Genomic DNA, 23,533 nt, shown 5'->3' with positions numbered 1-23,533 from the left:
TGTGTGTGTGTGTGTGTGTGTGTCTGCGCTCTGCTCAGGCAGGCTGTCTGGTTTTGGTTTAACAGCTCTTGCTGTCCCATGGAAAGTTTTCCCCTTCCTGTATTTCGTCAGATATGGTTGTCTCATTTTCAAATGAAGACCATCCTAGATGTTCTTTGAGGGCTGATCCATGCTTTGCTGCACATGCCTTTTTCATATTCAGTCCCAGCATGTTCTGGGTTGTGCTAAAGAACAGAGGCCCACAGGTGCATCAGATTTTAGTTTGAAATATGATCTCAGATCATCTTTGAAGGTGGATGAGGATGGTGTGGTGGCCATGAAAGCGGTTAGAAAGCTGTTTAAGCTCACTGTTACTGAACTGTTCAACTTTCCCTATCACATCTACAGAAGAATTCCCCATTCAGGAGATCTTCACTGCCTTTCTCTGCTATCTCTTTGTAGTGGAAATCATGTACCCTTGTAATGGGAAGCTACTGTGAAGCTGTAGTTTGTCAAGATACAAGCTACTCATAATTTAAAGTAGTTCAACTACACTTAAGCTGTTCTTTTGAAAAAGCTGTGAGCTACCGGTCAAAAGTTTGAAATAATTAGCATATTTAAATGTTTTTGAAAGAAGTCTCTTATGCTCAGCAAGGTTGTATGTATTTGACCAAAAATACAGTAAAAACAGTAAACTGTGAAATGTTATTACAATTTAATATAGCTGTTTTCAATTTGAATATATTTAAAAATGTAATGTATTCCTGTGAATATGCTATTCTAATATGCTGATTTGCTGCTCAAGAAACATTGATTATTATCAGTGTTGATGTTTTTGCTGCTTAATATTTTTGTGGAAACAATGACACACTACCACTCAAAAGTTTGGGTTTTGAGTTTGTTTTTAACTGATAAACTTTGCAACATTGACACTGAACTGATTTGAATCAGCTTTGCAACATTAACACTACTTTGAACAATCTTACTGTATAAAGCACTATACATTAACTCTTTCCCTACCAGCATTTTCTTTTTTTAAGTTGCTAGCCAGCGCTAGTGCCAGCGTTAGTGCCAGCGTTTTTGATCATTTTCACAAAATTTCATAGCCCCCAGAATATTTTGTTGTATAAATACAATACCATGAAAGAACAGAGCCTCTGTTTTTAAACAAAACAACCCATTTTATTGAATGTGGGTAAGTTTCATAGTTTCAAAAAGCAACATTTTGAACAGAAAGCTGAGAAATCACTTTTTTTTTTCTCAAAGACTACGTCCAAGTCAGATTCAGAATGATGGTCAAATGGCTGGAGAAGCACTGACGGAAAATTATTTTCTTTGTCAAGGAAAGTTTTTTTTTTTTTAAATCCAGTGCTGTATGAGCTATTTGAATAAACAATTCTACAGAACTTTTCTCTTATCTTTTTCTCTTATCTTTCTTTTTCTGTTTGGTTCTTCTAGGAGCGGATGTTGCATGAGCTGGAGACTCGGGTGAAGCAGCTCTCAGTGGAGGTGGAGAATGGGAACCTGCTCCGGCAGAAGGTCACACAGGAGAAAGCCGAGTTAGAGATTCATATCGCCTCCATCAGCGCTGAGCTTCAAGAGGCCAACCACAGGTACAAGAAAACCACCTGATCATCCCGACAAGCTCAGATACAACTGATCACAGGTGCAGAGATTTGATGTAAAATCATAGCTCTGCTACAAAACAGATGTACGGCATCATAAACACACCTGACTTGAAGGCAGTGTTAAATATATCCTGAACATATAATGCAGTCGCACAATACATTGCAGTTAAATTAATTCAGTGCGATGGAGTCAAGAGATTGGAGCTATTGTGTTTTGTGATTTTTATCACTCTAATAAAAAGTTGTTGGTATGCTTTAGGAGCGTATCCCTGCAAAGGGAGATGGAGCAGATGAGAGACCAGCATGAAGACGCGCTGCAGAAACTTCAGGCCAGACATAACGCTGACATGAGCCACTTCCAGCAGGAGCATGCCCTCTCTGCAGCCAAGGCATCTTTACTCACCGCTCACACCTACGCATGCTTTACTCATTTATTCCCTTCTAGCTTCTAGCTAGAAGCTAGAAGTACGTAGCTAGCAAACTATCAGTATATCTAGAAGTTCTACTGCTCATGTAGCTGCAGTAGAAAAGAAAAACTTATAAACTAGTGATGTAAAATAATTTTGTAGTCAAAGTCTACTACCGTTACAGTTCAGTCCCAAAAATAATTGAAATAGTATACTTATATGTATACTACTAATACACTACATTTAGTATACTTAACTACATAAGATGGACCTGGAAATATACTTAAAGGGGTCATATGATGTTGCTAAAAAGAACATTATTTTGTGTATTTGGTGTAATGAAATGTGCTTATGCAGTTTAAGGTTAAAAAAACACATTATTTTCCACATACTGTATGTGACGAGAGGGGCGGGGCCGAGAGCCGTGGGAACGGAGCGAGGCCGGTGGAGTAATTGATAATGAGCGACACCTGCACCACTCACCGGTCTCGAGTCTCACGGAGGAGCTCCGGATAGACATGTGGGGGCGTGTTTAAATTAGGCGTTTTAGGAGGGCGTGGACGAGTCTTAGCTTTTATAAAGAATATCTCTTTGGGTTTGAGACTTTAGTCTTTGCAACTTTAGGGATCTTATCTATTCACAAACGGCTTGTAATACTCCAAAGAGAAAGGAAAACTTGAAATCGCATCATATGACCCCTTTAAACCTTTCTAAAATGTACTTAATAGAATTATACGGCTCTCTACTGAAGGGTCTTTGCATCAGGTGGATGTTTGTGATTTGTGTTTGTGTCTACTAGGTTTTGGAACTGAGCTAATGCCAGTGTGTTTGATATCAGAGAGTGTCTGTAATCCTACAGTTTTATAGCATGTTTTGAATGTAGTTTGCTTTGTTGTCAGGCATCGGAGGTGATCGAAGATTTGGAGCAGACTGTGATTCACCTCAAACAGCAAATACAGGAAGCTGAAAATAGGAGACAGAAACAGCTCAGGGTCAGTTGTTCACACTTTTTACACCCTTCCATACTCACAGTGAGGCCGTCAGTCACTTTATCCTTGTTTGTAGAGTGTTCATACTGCTGTTTGCCCTCGTCATTGGTGGGATTCACAACTTGAAATGCAGGAACAAACATCTGGCTGCCGTATTTTGCAGAATGCCAGTCCACTGACTTCAGTTCCATTGATAGTCACTCCATCACATCACTGCTCATTTGCAAAATGTTAAAAGTTCAAATCAGATTTGCGTTCCAACTCTTAATGAAAATGAATAACTATTTGCTTTGTCATGCAAATCATGCAAGTGAACATGCCAACATGGAATCAAAATTGACCCTGGTCTTATTATGAACAATTTACCAGTGCATGTTATTCCAGAGAAAACAAATATTTGTCTTTATGATCTTTTTATCAATACATAGCTTGTGTTGCTTTCCTTATCATCAGGCCCTCTGATTTTTCAACCCCTCCCATCCAACCACTTGTCACAGAGTTATTTTTCAACATTAAATGAATTCCCCATGTATAAAATATTTTTTATTTTTGTATTTTTTTTTATTGAAAACCTGTTTCAATCAGAAAGATGCCATATTACAGAAGTAAAATGGGTTGCATGAAAACCTTGTTTTGATTTTTTATCCAGGACCAAGAGAATAAGATGCAGCAAGAGATAACAGACCTACAAAATATCACTGACAAAAAGGTAATTAATTTATTCACTAAAACAATATTATATTTATGTTTTTAATAATTTTATGCAGTTGCCAAAATGTTTAGACATGCAATTATACAACAAAATATCAAAGCAAGTGGTCACTGATTATAAAGAAACATACAGACATACACACCCATTCTGTGCCCGCTCTCAGTGATTGTGGTTTATACATTTACAATTACACATTTTTGCATTGCATTTTTTATGCTTAATAATACCAAATGTTAAACATTGACAGTGCTAGTTATTATATTGAGGCAATTGTAATAAACGTAAGCATCAGTTTAAGCAGGTTTAGGTTTTTAGGTAGACATCAAAGCATTTGCTCTGCTCTCAATTGCCCTAGTTCACTTTGATGATGTGGCTGTAAAATTTAGGCCCAGTTTCCACCTGGTATTAAGATTTTCAGTGTTTTCAGTGATCCGATCACAAATGGTCAGGTGAAATGCAATACCATTCATATTATTAACATGCATTTCAAACGTGTATCCTTTGATCACTTGTGGATGGCGAGTAGGCGGAGCTTCACACTTTCAGGGCGCTTAGTGTTTCCACTAAAAATGTGATGTGGTCACATGCATTTTTGTCTACCACTGTATGTAATTTCAGTGATCTGATCAAGAAACATTTTAAACCCTCTTTACACCTGTATTTAGCACTGATCACTTGTGATCGGATCACCAGAAATGCCAGGTACAAGCAGAGACCAGTTGGTGTTTGTTAAAGCACAGCCTCATGAGGGTCCCAAGTGTTTTCCCAAATGAAAGGGGAGCATAACTGGACAGTCATAGTCCGACCTGATAGCCCCACTAATTATGAGACTTATAGGAGCTGCTGCCAAGCGGCTCCCTTTCAAAAGTCTTCAAAGCTTCAGAACTGTCATAAAAAGGCTGCTTTAATAATTGGGCCGACACAATCAGGTGAAGATAAGTTTTAAGATCAGTCTCAGACACCTGGCTGCTGCCTGCCACCTCACCTTCAAAGGGCCGGTCCTCTGTCAAGGGCACATCTGCAAAGCAGAGGCCGTATACACCTGCAGGCCAGCCGTCTGCCAGCGGCTGCTCACGGCTGACCTCTGACCTTTAGAAAATTAGATCAGCTCTGTTTAGTTATGCTGAAGGGCGGGAGCTGATGAAGCGTGTTGAGTGATTGACACTTCTGCTGTCCTGTCACAGCTGCAAACGCTTCAGGCCGAGCTGGAAAAGGAGCGAGCCAACAGCAAGAGGAAGATGAGCAAGATGGAGGACTCACTCAGGTACATCCGGCTTATCTGAGTGACTGAGTGACACTAAGTTCATTATTACAGTCTTACAGTCTTATTACAAATATATATATATATACATATACTGTGTGTGTGTGTGTATATATATATATATTTTTTTTTTTCAATGGCAGTGTACACACGAGTATTTTTAGGCACTCAAAATTGAAGTTTTTTTTACTTTATTTATACCTAGTCTCATTGTCATATTTTTGTCAGCGCATGAAATTTATTTCAGACAAGTTTACAAATTTTAATAAGATAAAATTACTCTTATGTAAAAAAATAAAAATAATAAATAAACAAAATTCATGAAACATAAAATAATAAAATAAAATACTTTTAGAACAAAAATATTTTAGCTTAAATAACTTTCCTTTTTCAATAAGGATAAAATGAAGTCCTGCCCTGCAAGCCACTGTTGAAGTTAAATGCTGTTTCCTGTTCTAAAGTACCACATACAGCTTTAATAACAGTACACTGCAGTGTTATTTTAGTATCATTGAGATACATTATAGTTTTTAAACGAGGGTGGAACTCCTTATATGGGCATTTCTCCCGGAAGAGCCGGCCGTGCACACATCGACCAGAGTGAGAGCGAGATCGCGCCCATCAACGTGCTTCATCCGGTGGCAGCGCTGCACGGGACTTGCTCGGGAAGAATCTCTCCAATCCAAAGAAGTGTGTTTTTGGTTGTAAGGGAAAGATAACTTTGTTCAGCTTCCTAAAGAACCCAGCGTTATGTAAACAGTGGATACAGTTTGTTTTTCCGGGGCAGCAACGGAGTTTCACAAGTGTGTTTGTTGACGAACGTTTTATAAACAAGGCCCAGTTCGACGCTGGATTTGCACATCATTTGATACTGAAAGATGGAGCGGACCGTTTTTTAGCTATAAAAGATCCCGGTCATGATTCAGCTCAGGAAGAATGTCTCTAAAGAGGTGTGTTTTTGGTTGTAAGGGAAAGATAACTTTGTTCAGCTTCCTAAAGAACCCAACGTTATGTAAACAGTGGATGCAGTTTGTTTTTCCGGAGCAGCAACGGAGTTTCACAAGTGTGTTTGTTGACGAACGTTTTATAAACAAGGCCCAGTTCGACGCTGGATTTGCACATTGTTTGATACTGAAGGATGGAGCGGTCCCAGCTATAAAAGATCCCGGTCATGATTCAGAACTGCAGACGGTAAGTGAAACGGCATCAAATGTCTGTTTTGTTGGCATTCGGCGCCCAAGTGCTCGTCACTCTTTAGCTCCACCCACGGCGCGCCTCCAGGACCTCGGCTTTTTCCGGAGAGAATCGTAAAGCTGTGTCTTTCTTTTATAAATATGATAAAACTAAATACTTTTTGGAGATATGAAGGATGCAGTACTACTCTATAGGTACTCAAGATTAACATGAGATTGGGTGAAACTGTGTGTGTTATGCCGCCTTTAATTTGTGTTCCGAAGACGAACGGTCTTTCGGGTTTGGAACGACATGAGGGTGAATAATTAATGACAGAATTTTCATTTTGGGGTGAACTAACCCTTTAAGGTTATGTTATGTTTATGGTTCAGTTATGTTATTTTATATTTAAAGTAACTTTTTTATGGTTTTAATTTTAGTTTCAGTTTTAGGGTGCTTTCACACCTGCCTCATGTAGTTCGGTTGAATCGCACTAGAGTTCGTTGTCCCACTTGGTGCGTTTCGTTTGGGCAGGTGTGAATGCAGCAAACGCACTCAGGTGTGCACCAAAAGTGGACCAAACAAGCGTACCGAGACCTCCTTGAAGAGGTGGTCTCGGCCCAATTGCAAACGGAGTCTGGAGCGGTTCGCTCGTGGTGAGAAAGCAATCCGACCCAACGAACCAAGCAGTATCATAATTCATAACGGGAAATATGTTATGTAAAAAGCAGCAGACAGTGTCTGATTCTGTGAGTGAGTGGCCGCGAAGAAATATAGAGCTGAGTATCATCAGCATAACAGTGAAAGCTAACACCGTGTGTCCTGATGATATCTCCCAAGGGTAACTCACGCTGTAAAGCGTGAAGAGTAACGGCCCTAGTACTGAGCCTTGAGGTACTCCATACTGCACTTGTGATCGATATGATACCTCTTCATTCACTGCTACGAATTGATGGCGGTCATAGGACATGGATTACTGGAACCATGTCCTGTGGTCTGATGAGACCAAGATAAACTTATTTGGTTCAGATGGTGTCAAGCGTGTGTGGCGGCAACCAGGTGAGGAGTACAAAGACAATTGTGTCTTGCCTACAGTCAACCATGTTGGTGTGAGTGTCATGGTCTGGGGCTGCATGAGTGCTGTCTGCACTGGGGAGCTACAGTTCATTGAGGGAACCATAAATGCCAACATGCACTGTGACATACAGAAGCAGAGCATGATCCCCTCCCTTCGGAGACTGGGCCGCAGGGCAGTATTCCAACATGATAACGACCCCAAACACACCTGTCGCTCATTATCAATTACTACACCGGCCTCGCTCCGTTCCCACGGCTCTCGGCCCCGCCCCCACTCGTCACAACCTCCAAGACGACCACTGCCTTGCTAAAGAAGCTGAGGGTAAAGGTGATGGATTGGCCAAGCATGTCTCCAGACCTAAACCCTATTGAGCATCTGTGTGGGCATCCTCAAACGGAAGGTGGAGGAGCGCAAGGTGTCTAACATCCACCAGCTCCGTGATGTCGTCATGAGTGGAAGAGGACTCCAGTGGCAACCTGTGAAGCTCTGGTGAACTCCATGCCCAAGAGGGTTAAGGCAGTGCTGGAAAATAATGGTGGGCGCACAAAATATTGACACTTTGGGCTCAATTTGGACATTTTCACTTAGGGGTGTACTCCCTTTTGTGGCCAGCGGTTTAGACATTAATGGCTGTGTGTTGAGTTATTTTGAGGGGACAGCAAATTTACACTGTTATACAAGCTGTACACTCACTACTTTACATTGTAGCAAAGTGTCATTTCTTCAGTGTTGTCACATGAAAAGATATAATAAAATATTTACAAAAATGTGAGGGGTGTACTCACTTCTGTGAGATACTGTATATATATATATTAGAGCATGAATGACGGCTACATTCGTAAGTGTTTGCGTGTTCCAGCCCGTGGAACGAACTTGTCAATCCATCTTGATGAATGACGCAGAGGAACGTAATCAGGTGAATTCTGACCAATAAGAGGACAGCTTTACTCACATGTGACCTGCATAAACCCAGTTTGGTATGCTTTGCAATGTTGCCTTGTGAAAGTGAATCGAACCAAGAAGAAAATGCAACATTGTAACAAATTAAGTCCCTGTTTCGGAACAAAGCAAACGATCTACAGGTCTGAAAACACCCTTAGTTTTAGTTAACTATAATAACCCAGCTGCACTGTTACAATAAACCTTGCATAATATTTACAATGTTTATAATGTTTACAATTATTTATTATACTGTTATTTGGATACACAAATGCTGCTTCTCATTTGAGTGTACAAGGGCAATATTTGGTCAGTCTTGCCTCCCTGACTACTCTGAAGCCGTGATATCCAGCAGTGCTCTAGTATTGTTGTGTGCTAGCAGAGACCAGTAAAATGTGAACAATGCTGTGGTCTGGACTGGATTATGGGGCTGTGGAAGAGGCTCTGCTCTAAGTCCTGTTTTGGGAAGGCCATCTCCTGGCCCACAACAGAGTTCTTAGATGTGGAGCTAGCGTGGGGTTACTGCCTGTGCTCCCGGAGCCCGTTCCCAACCACAGGAATGCAGCGGGAGATGTGGAAGTGGTTAGGATGGTGTTCTGAGGAAGCTCGCAGGGTTTGTGTGCCGGGTGGAATCGCACACTTCAGGTTAGATGCTGTTCGAGTTTGTCTGGCCTCGCTTTTTCACTGTCACTCAAGGAAAATGAGCAAAACTCCCCTGACAAGCTGTGTGCCACGTTCAACATACCCACCAGGCACAGATGTGAGATTATTTACAGTGTCTAAACATTGGTGGAAAACCTCCCATTTAGGTTGAAGAATGACATCAGGCTCATTATTTGCTGTTTGTTTGTTTGGCCCTTGTCCTGGTGCATCACGCACTCTTGGCAGTAACTGTACGTGTTTAATTAGATTTCAGTCATTAACGCTGCCAGTGGACATGTGACATCATCATCATCATCATCTCCTGGAGCACAAGACCTGGTCCTGAATTAATAGTTTTTACAGGAAAACATTTCCATGACATACTTTCAGTTTTTTTTGGGTTTTTTTGTATGCTGTCGCTTTGTTCCAGTATAAATTGAAATGTGTTTTCATCAACACATTTTTGGAATGGAAAGCAGAATAAGAAGAGGTAGTGTAGAATATGTGCCTTTCTCTAGAGATGGGTCGGTTTCTTTTCTTTGAGGAACCGCATTACAATATAAGATACTGTACAGGTAGTTTGGTAACACTTTAGTATAGGGACCAACTGTCACTATTAACTAGATGCTTATTAGCATGCCTATTATTAACATATTGACTGTTTATTAGTACTTATAAAGCACGTATTCTGCATGACCATATTCTACACTCCTAATCCTACCCAATACCTAAACTTAACAACTACTTTACTAACTATTAATAAGCAGCAAATTAGGAGTTTATTGCGGCAAAAGTCATAGTTAATGGTTTGGTAATAGCGAGAATTGGACCTTAAAATAAAGTGTGACAGGCAATTTTATTAATTTCATTATTAAATGTGTGAGTGTGGTCTTTTATATCAAATACTTAAGTTTAAACAATTAATTGAATCAATCAGAATCCTATAGGCTGTTACCAATAGAGAATGCTGCCCAGAGTTGGACTTGAACTTTCGCAGCGAAATGCAAACATTTTTCACACAAGCTTGCGTTTCCACTCTCCTGGATTCACATGCGCACAAGTGGAAGTCAATAGAATGAAAAGTATAGTGGGACCGGCCCTTTTGTTTGGTACGTATGCGTGCCAAACTGAAAGACACTTACAAATGTGTACACCCCGAGTTACTATACTACTGCACAATGGAAATGATATATTATATAAATATAGATGATGGATTCACCATTTTATGTCATATTTAAAACCGCTGCATTGATCTAACATATGCTACAGTATTTTATTCCTTAGCATACAAATCTTAACAAATCTTACAGCAGTTTATTGTTGCCTCTTTCGTAAAAAAAAAAAAAAACTGAAATGAGACAACTATTAAGCGAAAGCAATCAGGTCTGGCTGTCATTGGCACATATGTAATTTAAAACTGTTCCAGGACGTTTTGCATGTCTTGTTCCGTATAGCACAACGCTTCCTTTCATCTGCCGAATTGTGATTTTTTTTTTCTCTGCCGTTGCTTTAAAGTGTCGAGATGAAACGAGTGCCGTTATCTGACGTACCCGTTAGTGCGCCAGACACACATGGCTTAGGATGAATAAATTAGCCCCACATGAGCAATGAACAACACAGATGCCCATTTGTGTCAATAGGCAAGCGCATTTACACTGCAGTCCTCATCGAGCTAATTACACAGTCATTGGGCTAACGAGCACCCAGGATCCCTGGTCTGCTACCTACCTGCCGTTCAGAGTCTTTTGGCCACTTTAAAGTCAGCGCAGAACTTCAAACGGCTAGCCAGCACACACACATCAAGAGAGCACCGCCTAATAGCAGAGATCAGAGGATGAGCGGAGAAATTTAAACGAGATGAAACCGTATAAAGTGCTGGCTGCTCACCGCATTATATGCAGGCTGGCATGTTGGACACACTTTCATGTGCATATGTGTTACAGAGAGGCTGTGAAAATGTATGTAATATTTAGCACGACTTGCATCATTTTTAAGTGTACATTTTATTTATAAAGTATTTAGACTTTTGTTGTTTTTGCGTGCCCTTTTGATATGCGCGTGTGGATTTAAACATGCATGCGTGTAGACGCAAGCAGCTGTTGTGCTGTTTGTTTGTCTGAGCCCCCTTCTCTTCAAAAGAACCACCCCCTTCCCAATGCAAATGAGAACTGGTGCATTGTTTAACTTTGTTGCTATGGCAATACTATAGTGAGCTACCACGCTTGGAAAAAACCCCACAAAGTTAGTTTTTTTTTTATCAGCGTGTCTGTCTGATCATCAGAAGAAATGCATATACATGACGAACCGTTGTGCTCTGAATGTTCAAACTGGTCTTGGTTTTATTTTGATAATACAAGGACTTCTTAGAGCTGAAAGCCTCTGAAATCCCTTTCTTGTCCCTTCCTGCTGCTTTTATTTACCCATACCATCTCTTTTAATAATTACCAGTCAAGTCAGTGAACTCAGGATTATTTCCATTCATACTTGGATTTGCAAGGAGAGATGCTTGCTTGCTTTGTGTCTATCTCTGTTTAAGCACACATTCCACAAGACGGCCGGGTCACCTAAACAGCCCAATTCAGTTCCCATCACTGCAATATGTTTGTCTTAAAATGCAGCATGATTGTCAGTGTAAGCTCACATGAGGGGAGTGCCACAGGGATATGTGCTTGGCCCGGCTATGTTGTCCCACGTCAGAAGCTGCGGATCTCTTTGAGTCTCGGCTGCAGCCCAGTCCAGCTCTGGTGGGGGAGGAAGGGAAGGGGGCACATCCCTGGGGATTCAGAGGCCAACATCAAACGGACTAATCACTGCAGTCCCGCTGGATCAAACGGAGGATAAGAATAGGCAAGAAAATAAACCAGCTGGCCCTAAACTCTGTTCCTCGTTTTGAAGACGATAGTGTTGCATTCCCTAGATGAAGCGCAGAATAAACTCATAATTTGAATTTGCACAGATCTTCTCTCCTACCAAAACATGATTTTGCTGCGCTCCTGCAGACATAGAAGAGACTAATTTGTATTTGGATATGTATTTTTGTCATTCTGAGTTGATGCTCCAAGCCAGGGAGAGTCAGGGAGTTAGGGTGTGTTTGCAGTGGCATACTACTCTTGCTATTTTTGCATTATGCATAGTACAGTATATGAATTTTGTTTTGCATGTCTGGATGGACTACTACATTCAGAGCACACTGCATGCACACTCATATCTGATGTGCCAAACAAATGATAGCAATCAAATTTTTTTACCTAAAGTTAGTTCCAAAGGAAAATAAATATGATATTGGGTTAAAGTACAGTTATCACTGATATGTCAATGCAAGCAACAGAGATGGGCTTTACTGCAAATGCATAGTGATGTAGTGAAGCTCATGTAATCTTCCGTTTGATTCAGATGGCTATAGTAGTGTACTTTCAACCAGCAGTGCAACTTGGTGACCTCCATTGATTTAATTGTTGTCAGTGTGAAAGCTCCATTACACTCGAATATACTGCATTTCTGTTAAATACAGTTTAAGCAACCAAGACCTCCCTCTTTGTAGGTTGTAACTTTTTGATGTGGAGAGATGGTCCAGCCAAGAAAATGTCATTAAAGTCCAGGAAATTAAAGTCCAGACATATTTTAAGCCACATTATCCCATGTGTGCTTTAAGGCTTTGTGATGAATGACACTCACTAGTTTAGCTGTTGTAGAACAGTGGATACAACAAATGTCTGATTAAATGCCAGCATGCATTAATGCGTACACTGAATATTGTCATTATTCAATTAAAGACAGTTACTATAGATATATTATTAGCTGTTGGAACTGTTAAGATCTCTTAATATGATTTTTTTTCCCCAGAACATGAATATGAGGATGTTTCTTCAGCTGATTACTCTATCACTTTTTGTGGTTTCTTTCCACTTTGTATTTAAAATGTCAATTTTTGTTGAATTATTCAAATTCAATCTTTGAAATTCAGTGCCTTAATATTTTTTTACTTTTTCAAATAACTTTTCAGTAAAGATTGTGTAATGTTATTGTTTTATCTATATTAGTGTTTAAAACAATGCTGATCTAAGAGGGAAATAAGCATAAACCATTTTGGTATTTATTGCGTGAAATTATTTACATAAATTTGTGTACAGTTATTTACATTTTATAATGTCTCACTTGTAGTGCTATTTTCATCATAAACAACAGTTTTGCCTGTTATAAAGAGATAATAATTTTATTTTGTATCATTTCATTTTATTCATTCATTCATTTATATTTATTTTGGTTTTGGTTTTGGTTTAGGATACATCCAGTGCTAGCTATGGATTTAGTTTTGTGATCAAACATAATACTTTATATCACAGGAGATATGGTGAAATGTTGACATATTTCTTCATTGTTAGTAGACAAATTATATAAACTATTGAGAGTTTGAAGAGTTGATTTTCTAAAAGTCGCAAAGTGGTGTCAAACATGCCCATAGTTGAAGAAACATGCATTGACCCTTCATCTCAGCATACAGATGAGTCAGTTCTTGAGTGCTGCCTGATTGAAAGTCTGCAGTATTGCTCTTGGCGGTAAACAGCTCACATGTGTTGCTGTGTAGACGCTTTCATTTTTAAACTCTTGATCGTGGATAGGTGATTGAAATCTGATCTCAGCTTTGATCTGCAAAGTTGATTCAAATAGATGCTTGTGCAACTCACCAAACACACGTAAACACACTGAATTTCAGAGAAGTTACAGGCACATGACGTTCAGCTGCATATGTGGCAAGAACACACTTCATCTGTTTTTACTTTTTTGCAATTATGTGCATTTTTTCCCCCTTCATTTTAACTTTGCGTTGTTTATGAGTTATGGTCTGCATACATGTGTGTCTAACACATGCCTGATGTTCTGAAGGATTACTATAAATTAATGAATCAGTGTCCAAAAACACATTGAGAGAAGGGCTTTCGGCGGGGGATTCGTTCGCTGTTGCTAGGAGAGAAGTGGGAGGCGTGCCCTGTTGCATAGGAATGGAGAAAACAGCCCGCTGGTTCATGCATCTGAAAGCATTTAAATCGAACACAGTCACACTTTCCACAGAGCATTACATTCATACCTTCAGCCCCTGCTTCCTGCAGACACCTGCTCTTCCTTCAGGGGGCGCCATACAGACACACTGATCATCCGGGACGGCAGGAATAACCTTTCAGTGCTAAGCTGAAAACTAGGAACAAATTCCTCGTGTTTAGAATTTCCTCTGGAAGTTTTAAAGGGATGCAGATGTTGTTTTCTTGTATCATACGCAAACCACATCATTGAATAATCGCCTCATGCTTAAAGCAGGAGGTTTATGGTGTGTGTCACTGAATGTGTCTTTTGCACTGGGAATGACATTAATTAAGAGGCGTCCCGGAATGTAATCCCACCCAAGAGTCACACTTCACTGATTCAGCAGCACACTCTCCTGGTGGTCCACACCGTCGCAACAATCAACGCTGATGAGCAACTCTGTGCTTTTTTTATTTTACGTCAAATAAATGATTGCACGTCTATTTGGGTCAATCCCAAATTTAAATGGAAAAAAAAAAAAACCTTTTAGTAGGTAAACAGTCAGATTTCACAAACGGTTGCCAGATATTTTCTCACCATCAAAGCTTGTCGAAGGGAATATTTTTGACAGCATGCAGGCGGTCTGAAAGAAGAAAAATGCATATCGCTGGCACACTGAGCTGCATGTTGATTTCATGATCCTCTACGTGGAGGCTATCTAGCTGTGTTTGGTGTGGAATACTAGCTTTCTCTTGAATTTCAATCAGTATTATGCCGCATTCTCATGACTTCATGATATATTACATTTAGAATGTGTGATCCTGTTATTATCTGTCTGTAATTACTTATGTTTCGTTTTTCACTGTCCAACTTATTTTCTAACCCGAAAGAAAGCTATTTTCTTTGAATGTGCAAGATTTCTGATTTATTAGCCACTATAGGTATTAGGGATGGTAAGATTCACCAGTTTGCATCAGTGCATCGGCATAAAAGTTGACGATGCGATGCATCGATTTAAAAAAGTGTGCATTGGATACAAGTTGGCATTTGTATTGCTATGCATCGTTTCTATCATATTTGCATTGGTAAAAACCAATTAATTCATACATAATTATTAGTAGATGCTTTAGTAGATGCGCTATACTTATTAGCATCATATTTTTTCCCATTGCATCGTATCGCATTGTGTTGAATCGAATCGAAATCGGATCGCACTGCATCAGTAGTTGCTTCATATGTATCTTTAATGTATCATATCGTTGGCTATGCAGCAAGATGCGTATCTCGTCGGCCTCAGTTATGGAGATGCACACCCCTAATAGATATATAACTAGAGGAATAACAAAGTGTGGTAAACGGTTAAACTATTTGCACTGTAAACAAGTATGTTTATGATTATGACAATAAATGTAATAAAATGACATACCAGTTTACAATATAAAGCAGCATAATGGACTCTTATGTTAAAATAAGATGGATAGAAACAAATTGTCAAGTCGTTGCATTTGGTGATAATTTACCCAACATAGTATAAGTAAGGAATAATTGACAATAATTAATAATTGATAAAATGGTGACGTTACTCCTCGGGTGTGCATTATTTTCTAAGAATTCAACAGACCAATTCAATTATTCCGAATATACTACGGTTACCACACCTCAAGACATCGATCAGATGATATATTTCAAGGCATTTGTCTAGTTTTTCTACTTAAAACGCTATTGAGAGTTGGATTATTTCTTCCGCATCTCATCCAACACCTCAGTTGCTAATTCCAAAACATCTTAAACATTTACACATCAAAACATTTTAAACCTAGTAACGGAGGCTTGAGCCATTGATAGCAGACTAATGCAGCTAATAACTAAGTTATGAGAGAGAGAGAGAGAGAGAGAGAGAGAGAGATTACCTCTGTGAGTCTGTGCGTCTCTCGGCAGTGTCTCTAATAATAGTGAAACTTTTAAGTAAATTTTCTTCACGAACAGCGCCGTTGTTGTTACCTCGCTTGTGAGAAGTCATGTAGTTTTTAAGTTGTTAAGCTATGTTACTGATAAAATCATTTAACAACATTAGCGCGTATGTTAACGTGTGTGCAAACTGTATGTATGTGCGTCTGTGAGGGAGAGAGAGCGGGAGAGGTAGAGTAGTTTATGCGCTTTCCGTACATAATAAAACGTAATTTTGTGGCAAAAACATGGAAATTATCTGTCGTTTTTATCCTATTGTTTACTGTATTTATCTGTTTGGCCAGTATCGTTGTCGGTTTTCGCTGGTTCTTTTGCTGTTTTAGTCTGTAAGGACCTTTGAAATAACTGAAATCATTTGGCGACGTGATATGGTCATGTAATGTGGTCAAGAGCTGCCTGGAACTACAGTACGTTCGCCGTGCGTTTCCCTGAAAATAATTGCACACCTTAGAACATTTGTCAACCAATCAGATTCAAGCATTCAACGGCCCCATAGTATAATCTGTAGTATACTGCACATTTTGTCAAATGCAGACCACGTTGGTATTATATGCATAAACAGAAAATTTGTATTGTCTGCCTAGTATGCATACTGTATTCTGCAGCTGTAGCATGTTATTCAGAACAAAATCTGAAATTGCTGGCAAAATGGCATATTTGACATTGAACTTCCACTCTACTACAGATTGCATTACATTGGTTATTAAATGACAAACAAGAAATTCATATCTCAATCAATAACTGGCCATCTCCTCGAACCCCAAGTGGGTATTTGACCATGAGCGCAGGGTGTTAAGACTGCATGCTCACGCAGCGGCTGCTGTTATTTTTGAACGGTGCGTATTTGCATGTCAGTCGTAAAGTGTGCGAGGCTGTTTCTGTGCGTTCTGGCTCTCTGGGGACAGAGGAATGAGGCACTTCTCTTTTGAGGACGCTGAAAATTTCAGCTTTGCATTTTCTCTCTGGCTTTAATGTGTTGCCTCTTTTTGGGCCCCAGCTTTGATCTGGTGCAGGATGTGTTATCATTCCGTCATGATGAGCTCATGGAGTGCATGACCTTTGGCTTCACACTGGTGTGGAGAGGTGTAATCCACCTGGAATCCATATGTCTCTCCTAGTGTGTTTATAGCCCACGTCCAGAGAGACTGAGTGTTGGCCAAGTGTGAGTCTAATATGAAGATGCTGCGTTTGTACAGCTTTTTAGCCAGATGTCTTCGCTCAGATGCTCAGTGACTTATAGAATATGTATGATATATTCCACATTTTTTTCCAATATAAAATTGAGCACTCAATATCTCTCTCTTTCTATCAGAATTTATAGATTGACTCCAATTTGGGATCAAACAAGAATCAACTAGAATCAATTAAGGCAATATTGGTTAAACTGGATTTTCTACAGAAACACTTATTACATGTGTTGTCACTAATGTGTCAGTGTAAATCTACAGCCTTTGGAGGAAATTGTTTGTTCTTTTTTTGTACAGTCAGACAAAAGTGAGTTTATTGTGGCATCCATCACAGGTCAGGCGCTTTGAAGGTCACGAACCCAGGTTCTTTGCAGCCACAGGTGCCAGAAACTCAGGCGTCGGACGGGTTGAATGCAGGCTGGATGAAAATGAATGGGTGCGTTTGTGTGGCCATAGCATTTGAATTAGCAGCATCTCCAGTCTTATTTACAGTACAAGCTCCCCATCGAAGCGTCCTGCTCTCCACATTGGAGGCGTCCTGTGGTTAAGGAGGTTTGGAAAATTGACCCTCCTGTCTGACTTGTGGCTAGTCGGAAGCACTGTCGCCCTTTCCTTAAGTCCCTTCCTTCTGCTTTTCCCCAAAAAAATCCCCTTAAAGAGTGCAGGATGAGAAGGATTTCCTCTGGTTTGACGGCACATCTTTAATTTGAGTCTGCTCGTCTTCCACTCTTCTCCGAGCACAAACCCCAGCCAAAGCCAAAGGCCTCTGCGGAGCTGGCATTCCCCTTTCCCTGCCGCGTTGCTTTATTTGTCCTTCCTCGTTCTTGCCTTCTCATCTCACCCCTCTCTGTGACGGATGGTGACGGACTGTCTGCTCTGCTCTTCTCCACTTCCACACCCTTGGTCATCCTTTGTTGTGTTCTCACAGCAGTACACCTACATAGAAACCATAAGATGACCCTTTGCCTTCTTTAAACTTGATGATGCTCACTTCATAGATCCTATTGTAAACTGTAAGAAAAAATAGGTACTGGTCATTTTCTGCCAGGAACATTTTCTTCTAACCCTAAGACTGAACACAGTGCGTAATTTAAAATATGGGTAAACCACCTGTGAAAAATCAATGCAGAGAACATATTAACCTTTTCGTTAAGCGTAGATCTGTGTAGTATACTGTTCATAGCAAATGGGTTTTCAACCCATAACATAACAGGTCAAATACGTGGATTTAGGTTTTTGCATTCGTGAGATCAAAGCAGCTAGATGAAGACTGAATGAAGCAGATGGAGATGCATTTTTAAAGTTCAGTTTTATAACTGGACATGGCATCTTAAATGTGTGACATACATGGCACAATACATAAAAAAAAAAAAAAAGATGCAACAACAACCACTGCTGTAGGGTCTTAGCGTCTTGGGCCGCATATTAGGGGAACACCTTTGACAAATGGACAATAGTTGAAAATTCCTAATGATAATGTTTCATAATCTATGAACTAGTAACGTGCCTCACTGAAGAAGTCTTACCCACCATTAAGCGCCTATAGATTCAATCTATACATCAGTCTCAGCCTTAAAGGGTTAGTTCACCCGAAAATGAATTCTGTCATTAATTACTCACCCTCATGTTGTTCCAAATTGTTGAATAAAGTCCTTATTTTTGTTTTCTTTGTGCACAACAAGTATTCTCATAGCTTCGTAAAATTACAGTTGGTTACAACGAAGGTCTTACAGGTTTGGAATGACATGAAGGTGAGCAATTAATGACAGAATTTTTGGGTGAACTAACCCTTTAAACGGTACGACTATGGATGGGAATTGTACACACAAACTGTGAAACCTCCCATGTATTTTCATTTTGCTGTCTCTGTGGCAATCCATTTACAATATTAACACAAACAAGGTAGTTAAAAGCCAAATGTAGACACTTTGTCTATACTGCAAAGAAAGAATGTGCAACAACATCATGTCATGATTTTATCAATCAGGAATTGCTTGGATAATGAATAGTGGTCTCTTTGACAGGTGGTTAGAAGGGAGGAGTTTAGAAATAAGAGGGCTTGATGACGTCAAACAAACAAACAAACAAAAAAATAGTAAATTCAGAGGCAAAGCAAGACTTTTTTGTTTTCTTTGGAGTAGTGTTCACTGATTAAGTCTTCACAATGAAACTCAGAGCACATATAAAGAAAGTGAAAAGGAGCAGTTTTGGTTTCATGTTGAGTGTGTTTAAACAAAAAATTTGTGTTTGCTGTTGGTATTCTTCACCATAAAAACAGACAAACAGAAATGAACCACTAACTAAAACCTGTAACTCACTAACTAATCCTCTCTTCCTCACAATGAGCTGCTCCTTCTTCTCTCTGGAACGTCTCAAAATGTTCAGAGAGAGCTATTTTTGTGGCTTCGCCTTTTTCTTGTTTCTTTCTTGTTTAGACGCCTGTTTTTCTTTTTCTTTCTTTCTTTCAGTGTTTTTTTTTTTTTGTCTGCTGGTTGCTCCACATCAGAGATGAGCAGAAGGCTCTTTTGTGTGTGCTCTGCCCTGAAGGCATTCATGTTGCAAGACAGATTAATAATTACAGACTACACAACAGTCAGGGAGAAACAATTTCTAGATCTTTTGATGTCAAACATGAGAGAGACCAAAATTACACAGAAAAGAGACCATAGAAAAATAAAAAAAGGTCCCCAACTATTTTGTTATTTTTTTGTGTTTGTTTTGTTTTTAATTTCCTCTTATTGTTATGCCTGTTTTGTATGTGTACACTAAATGAGACGATAACTAAAGAAGGATGTCCTTCTCTTGAGCTGATGAAGATGTTCATTTAGAGAAAGTGTTTTATATATACAGTATATATATGTATTTTATACATATTTGTAATGTTTTGTGTAAAAACTAGTGCTGTCAAACGATTATTCGCGATTAATCGCATCCAAAATAAAAGTTTTTGTTTGCATAATATGTGTGTTTTCTGTATATGTGCCACACACACACACACACACACACATGCACGGATATAGACAGTGAAAGCAGGTTGACAAGCTCTTTGTAGCAGTCTGGCTTGCATCTGACAGCTCTTTTGGCAGTTGTGTCTCAGCGTTGTTGTCAGACATGAGTCTGAGATGCTGTTTGTTTTGCGTCGACACTGAAGTTTTCTGTGTGAACATAAAATGCTTCCCCAATCAGCTGATAAAAAATAAGTATAAAGCACAACATGCTGCTTTTATGTGACGTGTTTTCCGTCTCAGTTATGTTAGAGCGCATGAAACAAAGCTGAGTGAGGAGAACTTTCACTCTGCGTTCTGACTCCTAAGAATAATGCAAGCATATGTATATACACAGGGTGACAATTTGTGTTTTTTTTTGTTTTGTTTTTATGTTGTAGGGATAAAGAGGAGCAGCTGGTTCGTGTTCGGGACAGTCAGAGGCTTCAGGCCCAGCAAGCTGAGAGTGCACTGGAGAACTTTAAGAAGCAGGTGGAGCTCAGCTCAGAGAAGACTTACGCTGACATGAAGCAACAGGTGAGTCAAGGGCACCTACAGTTTACCCTGTGTCACAAGGTTTATGAAAGCTATGCTCTGTCAAGCTCACGGTATAGCGGTCAGAGCATCAGCCTCAGACTGCTCACTTACCCTCTGACACACATTCTGACTGAAATCCAAATCACCTGTTTGTGGCTACTATGCAGCTTCCGAAGTCATGTTTACAAGTTTCCAGGTTGCTAGATTGAGCACTTCTGCAGGAAAAACTAATCACTGGAGTTAATGGTCTCGGTCCCACTTTATATTCATTGTCTTTAACTATGTACTTACATTAAAAATAATGAATTGTTTGGTGCAGTGTACTTTTTGTGTTCATGTTGTATCACAAATCACTTTTTCTGCTATTGAGGTATGATATAGGTAAATTAAACGACAGGTTTAGTGGTCTGGTTAGGTTTAAGGGAGGGTTAAGGTTTAGGGGTAGGGTTGCCAGTGTAACTATAGATGTAACTAAAGAAATTAATTACATAAGTAGTTAGAGGAAGGTATTTTTTTTAATATAAGTACAATGTAAAAACATGCATGTACACAATAAGTGCATAAGTACATAGTAGTTAAAGACACTTAATATAAAGCATCATATAATTTGAAAGATATTTAGTGGTGATGCACCAAAATTTCAGCAACTGAAAATTGTTGCGTTTCAGTGTCCATACCTCATTAGTTAGCAAAAATAAATCTTGAGAGGGGCATTTCACTAAGTATTACATGGAAATATTACATATTCATTATACAGGGTTTCCGCGGGTTCTTAAAAAGTCTTAAATTTAAGGCCTTAAAAAGTCTTAAATTGTACAAGAAAGTCTTAATTATGATATCAAGAGGTCTTAAATTTGGGGACTGAAAGACTAGAATTGCGATATGGCTGAATATGACGATTAAACTTCAAAAAGCTATGATTTCATTAAATAAACATGAGCGGTGCACACTACCCCGCTCATATGGTATTAATTTTATTTGTGCAGATCTTAAAAAAAGGTCTTAAAAAGTCTTAAATTTGAGCTTAAAATTCCTGCAGAAACCCTGATTATATTTTTGCTTAACTTGTTAATAATATCTTCATTATTTAATGTACAGTATATTTCAATAAATCTTTCATGAAAGCAGGTTTTTATTACAGCCACTGAAAATGTTTACATATTGGTTGTCGATTGTAATAGAAACCTAATGATATAATTAACAATTTGATATAAAATATGCAACTTAAGTGTTTATATAACTCAGTTTTTAAGTGTAGAAAAAAAAAAGATTGATTATTACATCAATTTTATTTTTGGTTGTTTTTCAGCTAAATGAAACATTTTTAGTGTTTATGTAAATAATTCATAGTTGTAATTGAGACATTTAGTTGTAAGCAAATTCATGTTTCTGGGTTATATCGAATAGCATGATAAATTTACGTAGGAATTACCATAATTAAAATTTTCCTGTAGCAAAATCTTTTTTTTTTCCTTTGGACAGTCAAAGTTTAATTAAAGGTATGACTTCTCCCAATTTTCGCTATTAACTAATTGCTTAATAGCATGCATATTATTAGCATATTGGCTGTTTATTAGTACTTATAAAGCAAATATTAATGCCTTATTCTGCATGACCATATTTTAAAACCCTTAATCTGACCCCATACCTAAACTTAACAACTACCTTACTAACTATTAATAAGCAGTCGTTAGAAGTTTATTGAGGCAAATGCTGTAGTTATCAGTTAGTTAATAGTGAGAATTGGTCTAGAACAGTGATGGGCAAACTTGGCCCTTCCAGGCCACTTTCCTGCAGAGATTTGATCCAACCCTGATAAAACTCACCTGCCTGTAGCTTTCTAGTAGTCTTGAAGACAATGATTAGCTGGTTCAGGTGTGTTTGATTAGAGTTGGAGCTAAACTCTGAAGGAAAGTGACCTGGAAGGGCCAAGTTTACCCACCCCTGGTCTAGAACTTAAAGGAACACTCCACTATTTTAGGGGAGTTGGAAAATGAGCCTATTTTCAAAAATAGTGGAGTGTTCCTTTAAGTGTGAATATTTTTAGGGTTTTGCTGTGATCAACAACAAAGCCACACATTGATCCTTTTCTCGTTATTAGCAATGCTGTAAAAACAAATCATTTTCAAGAATCTAAGGAAAAATTCATAGTAGACTCTCTAAGTGGTCGTCTCATTCTTATGAAACATAAAACCATCAAATTTACCCCAGCTTAGAGTCCACTTATGGAATTACTGTGACTGGTTGCCTCACAATTCAGTCATAGTCTCTTTCTGCCTAAATGTGCGTTCTTGTCCAGAATGAACTGCAATGTGGCAGCAGACTTTAGGCTGAAAGTCTGAGACATTCTTTCACTGATATCTCAGGGTGTATTTGATCTGTGGATTGTTCCAGGGAGTCCAGACAGCAAGCGATCAGTACTGCAGACTGGATCATAAATCATATCCAATCCAATCCCCTCCCCTCATTCAGTCTCACAGGATGTCACTGCATTCCCCCATATGGGCAGCGAGCATCTCTCAGACGACAATTCATGTCATTGTAAAGCTTCCAGCATGACCTAATAGTTAGCACATGTGCTCCAATACATGGAGCTGTGGTGCTCATGTGGGCATTGTAGGTTCATCCGACTCACAAGGTGTGTTGATCTCATTTCCTCAACTCTCTTACCTTAAAGGTGGGGTGAGCGATTTTTCAAAAACGCTTTAGAAAACTGATTCGGGCCGACTAGCAAAACAAACTTGTAGCCAATCAGTAGTAAGGGGCATGTCTACTCATGATGTGGAGGAGAGAGCGTTCAGTGCACAGGATGGACATTAGTGAGCCGAGCGACAGAAGGATAGAGATGGCGGATAAAAAAACAAAAGAGGAAAACGTCTGCGGAAGTAAAGAAGGCTTAAGACAATAAGGTAAGAAGTAGGACACATGTAAATATCGGATCAGCTTTCCAGCGCTGGAGAGAACTCAAGGAGCGGAAGGCCTGCGATCGGACGCCGAGGTTGCTTTGTTTCTTCTCGATAGTTGAATAAA

The 23,533-nt window shown here is 39.2% G+C and overlaps 1 protein-coding gene across 1 annotated transcript in view; it reads left to right on the top strand.

Annotated features, from left to right (window-relative positions):
- The window catches only part of cep112 (centrosomal protein 112), an 87,859-nt gene that overhangs the window by 15,389 nt on the left and 48,937 nt on the right, over window positions 1-23,533 (top strand). The window contains exons 5-10 of the mRNA XM_016540152.1: window positions 1,438-1,592; window positions 1,867-1,996; window positions 2,914-3,006; window positions 3,653-3,712; window positions 4,900-4,979; window positions 20,368-20,503. Of these exons, the coding sequence (XP_016395638.1) occupies window positions 1,438-1,592; window positions 1,867-1,996; window positions 2,914-3,006; window positions 3,653-3,712; window positions 4,900-4,979; window positions 20,368-20,503 (654 nt within the window). The remainder of the gene's footprint in view (window positions 1-1,437; window positions 1,593-1,866; window positions 1,997-2,913; window positions 3,007-3,652; window positions 3,713-4,899; window positions 4,980-20,367; window positions 20,504-23,533) is intronic.

The sequence above is a fragment of the Sinocyclocheilus rhinocerous genome, unplaced genomic scaffold (assembly GCF_001515625.1).
Source record: "Sinocyclocheilus rhinocerous isolate Xijiao unplaced genomic scaffold, SAMN03320098_v1.1 scaffold2593, whole genome shotgun sequence".
Taxonomy (NCBI): Eukaryota; Metazoa; Chordata; class Actinopteri; order Cypriniformes; family Cyprinidae; genus Sinocyclocheilus; species Sinocyclocheilus rhinocerous.
Note: the sequence above shows the minus strand (reverse complement) of the source record. Positions and strands in the feature narration are given on the sequence as shown.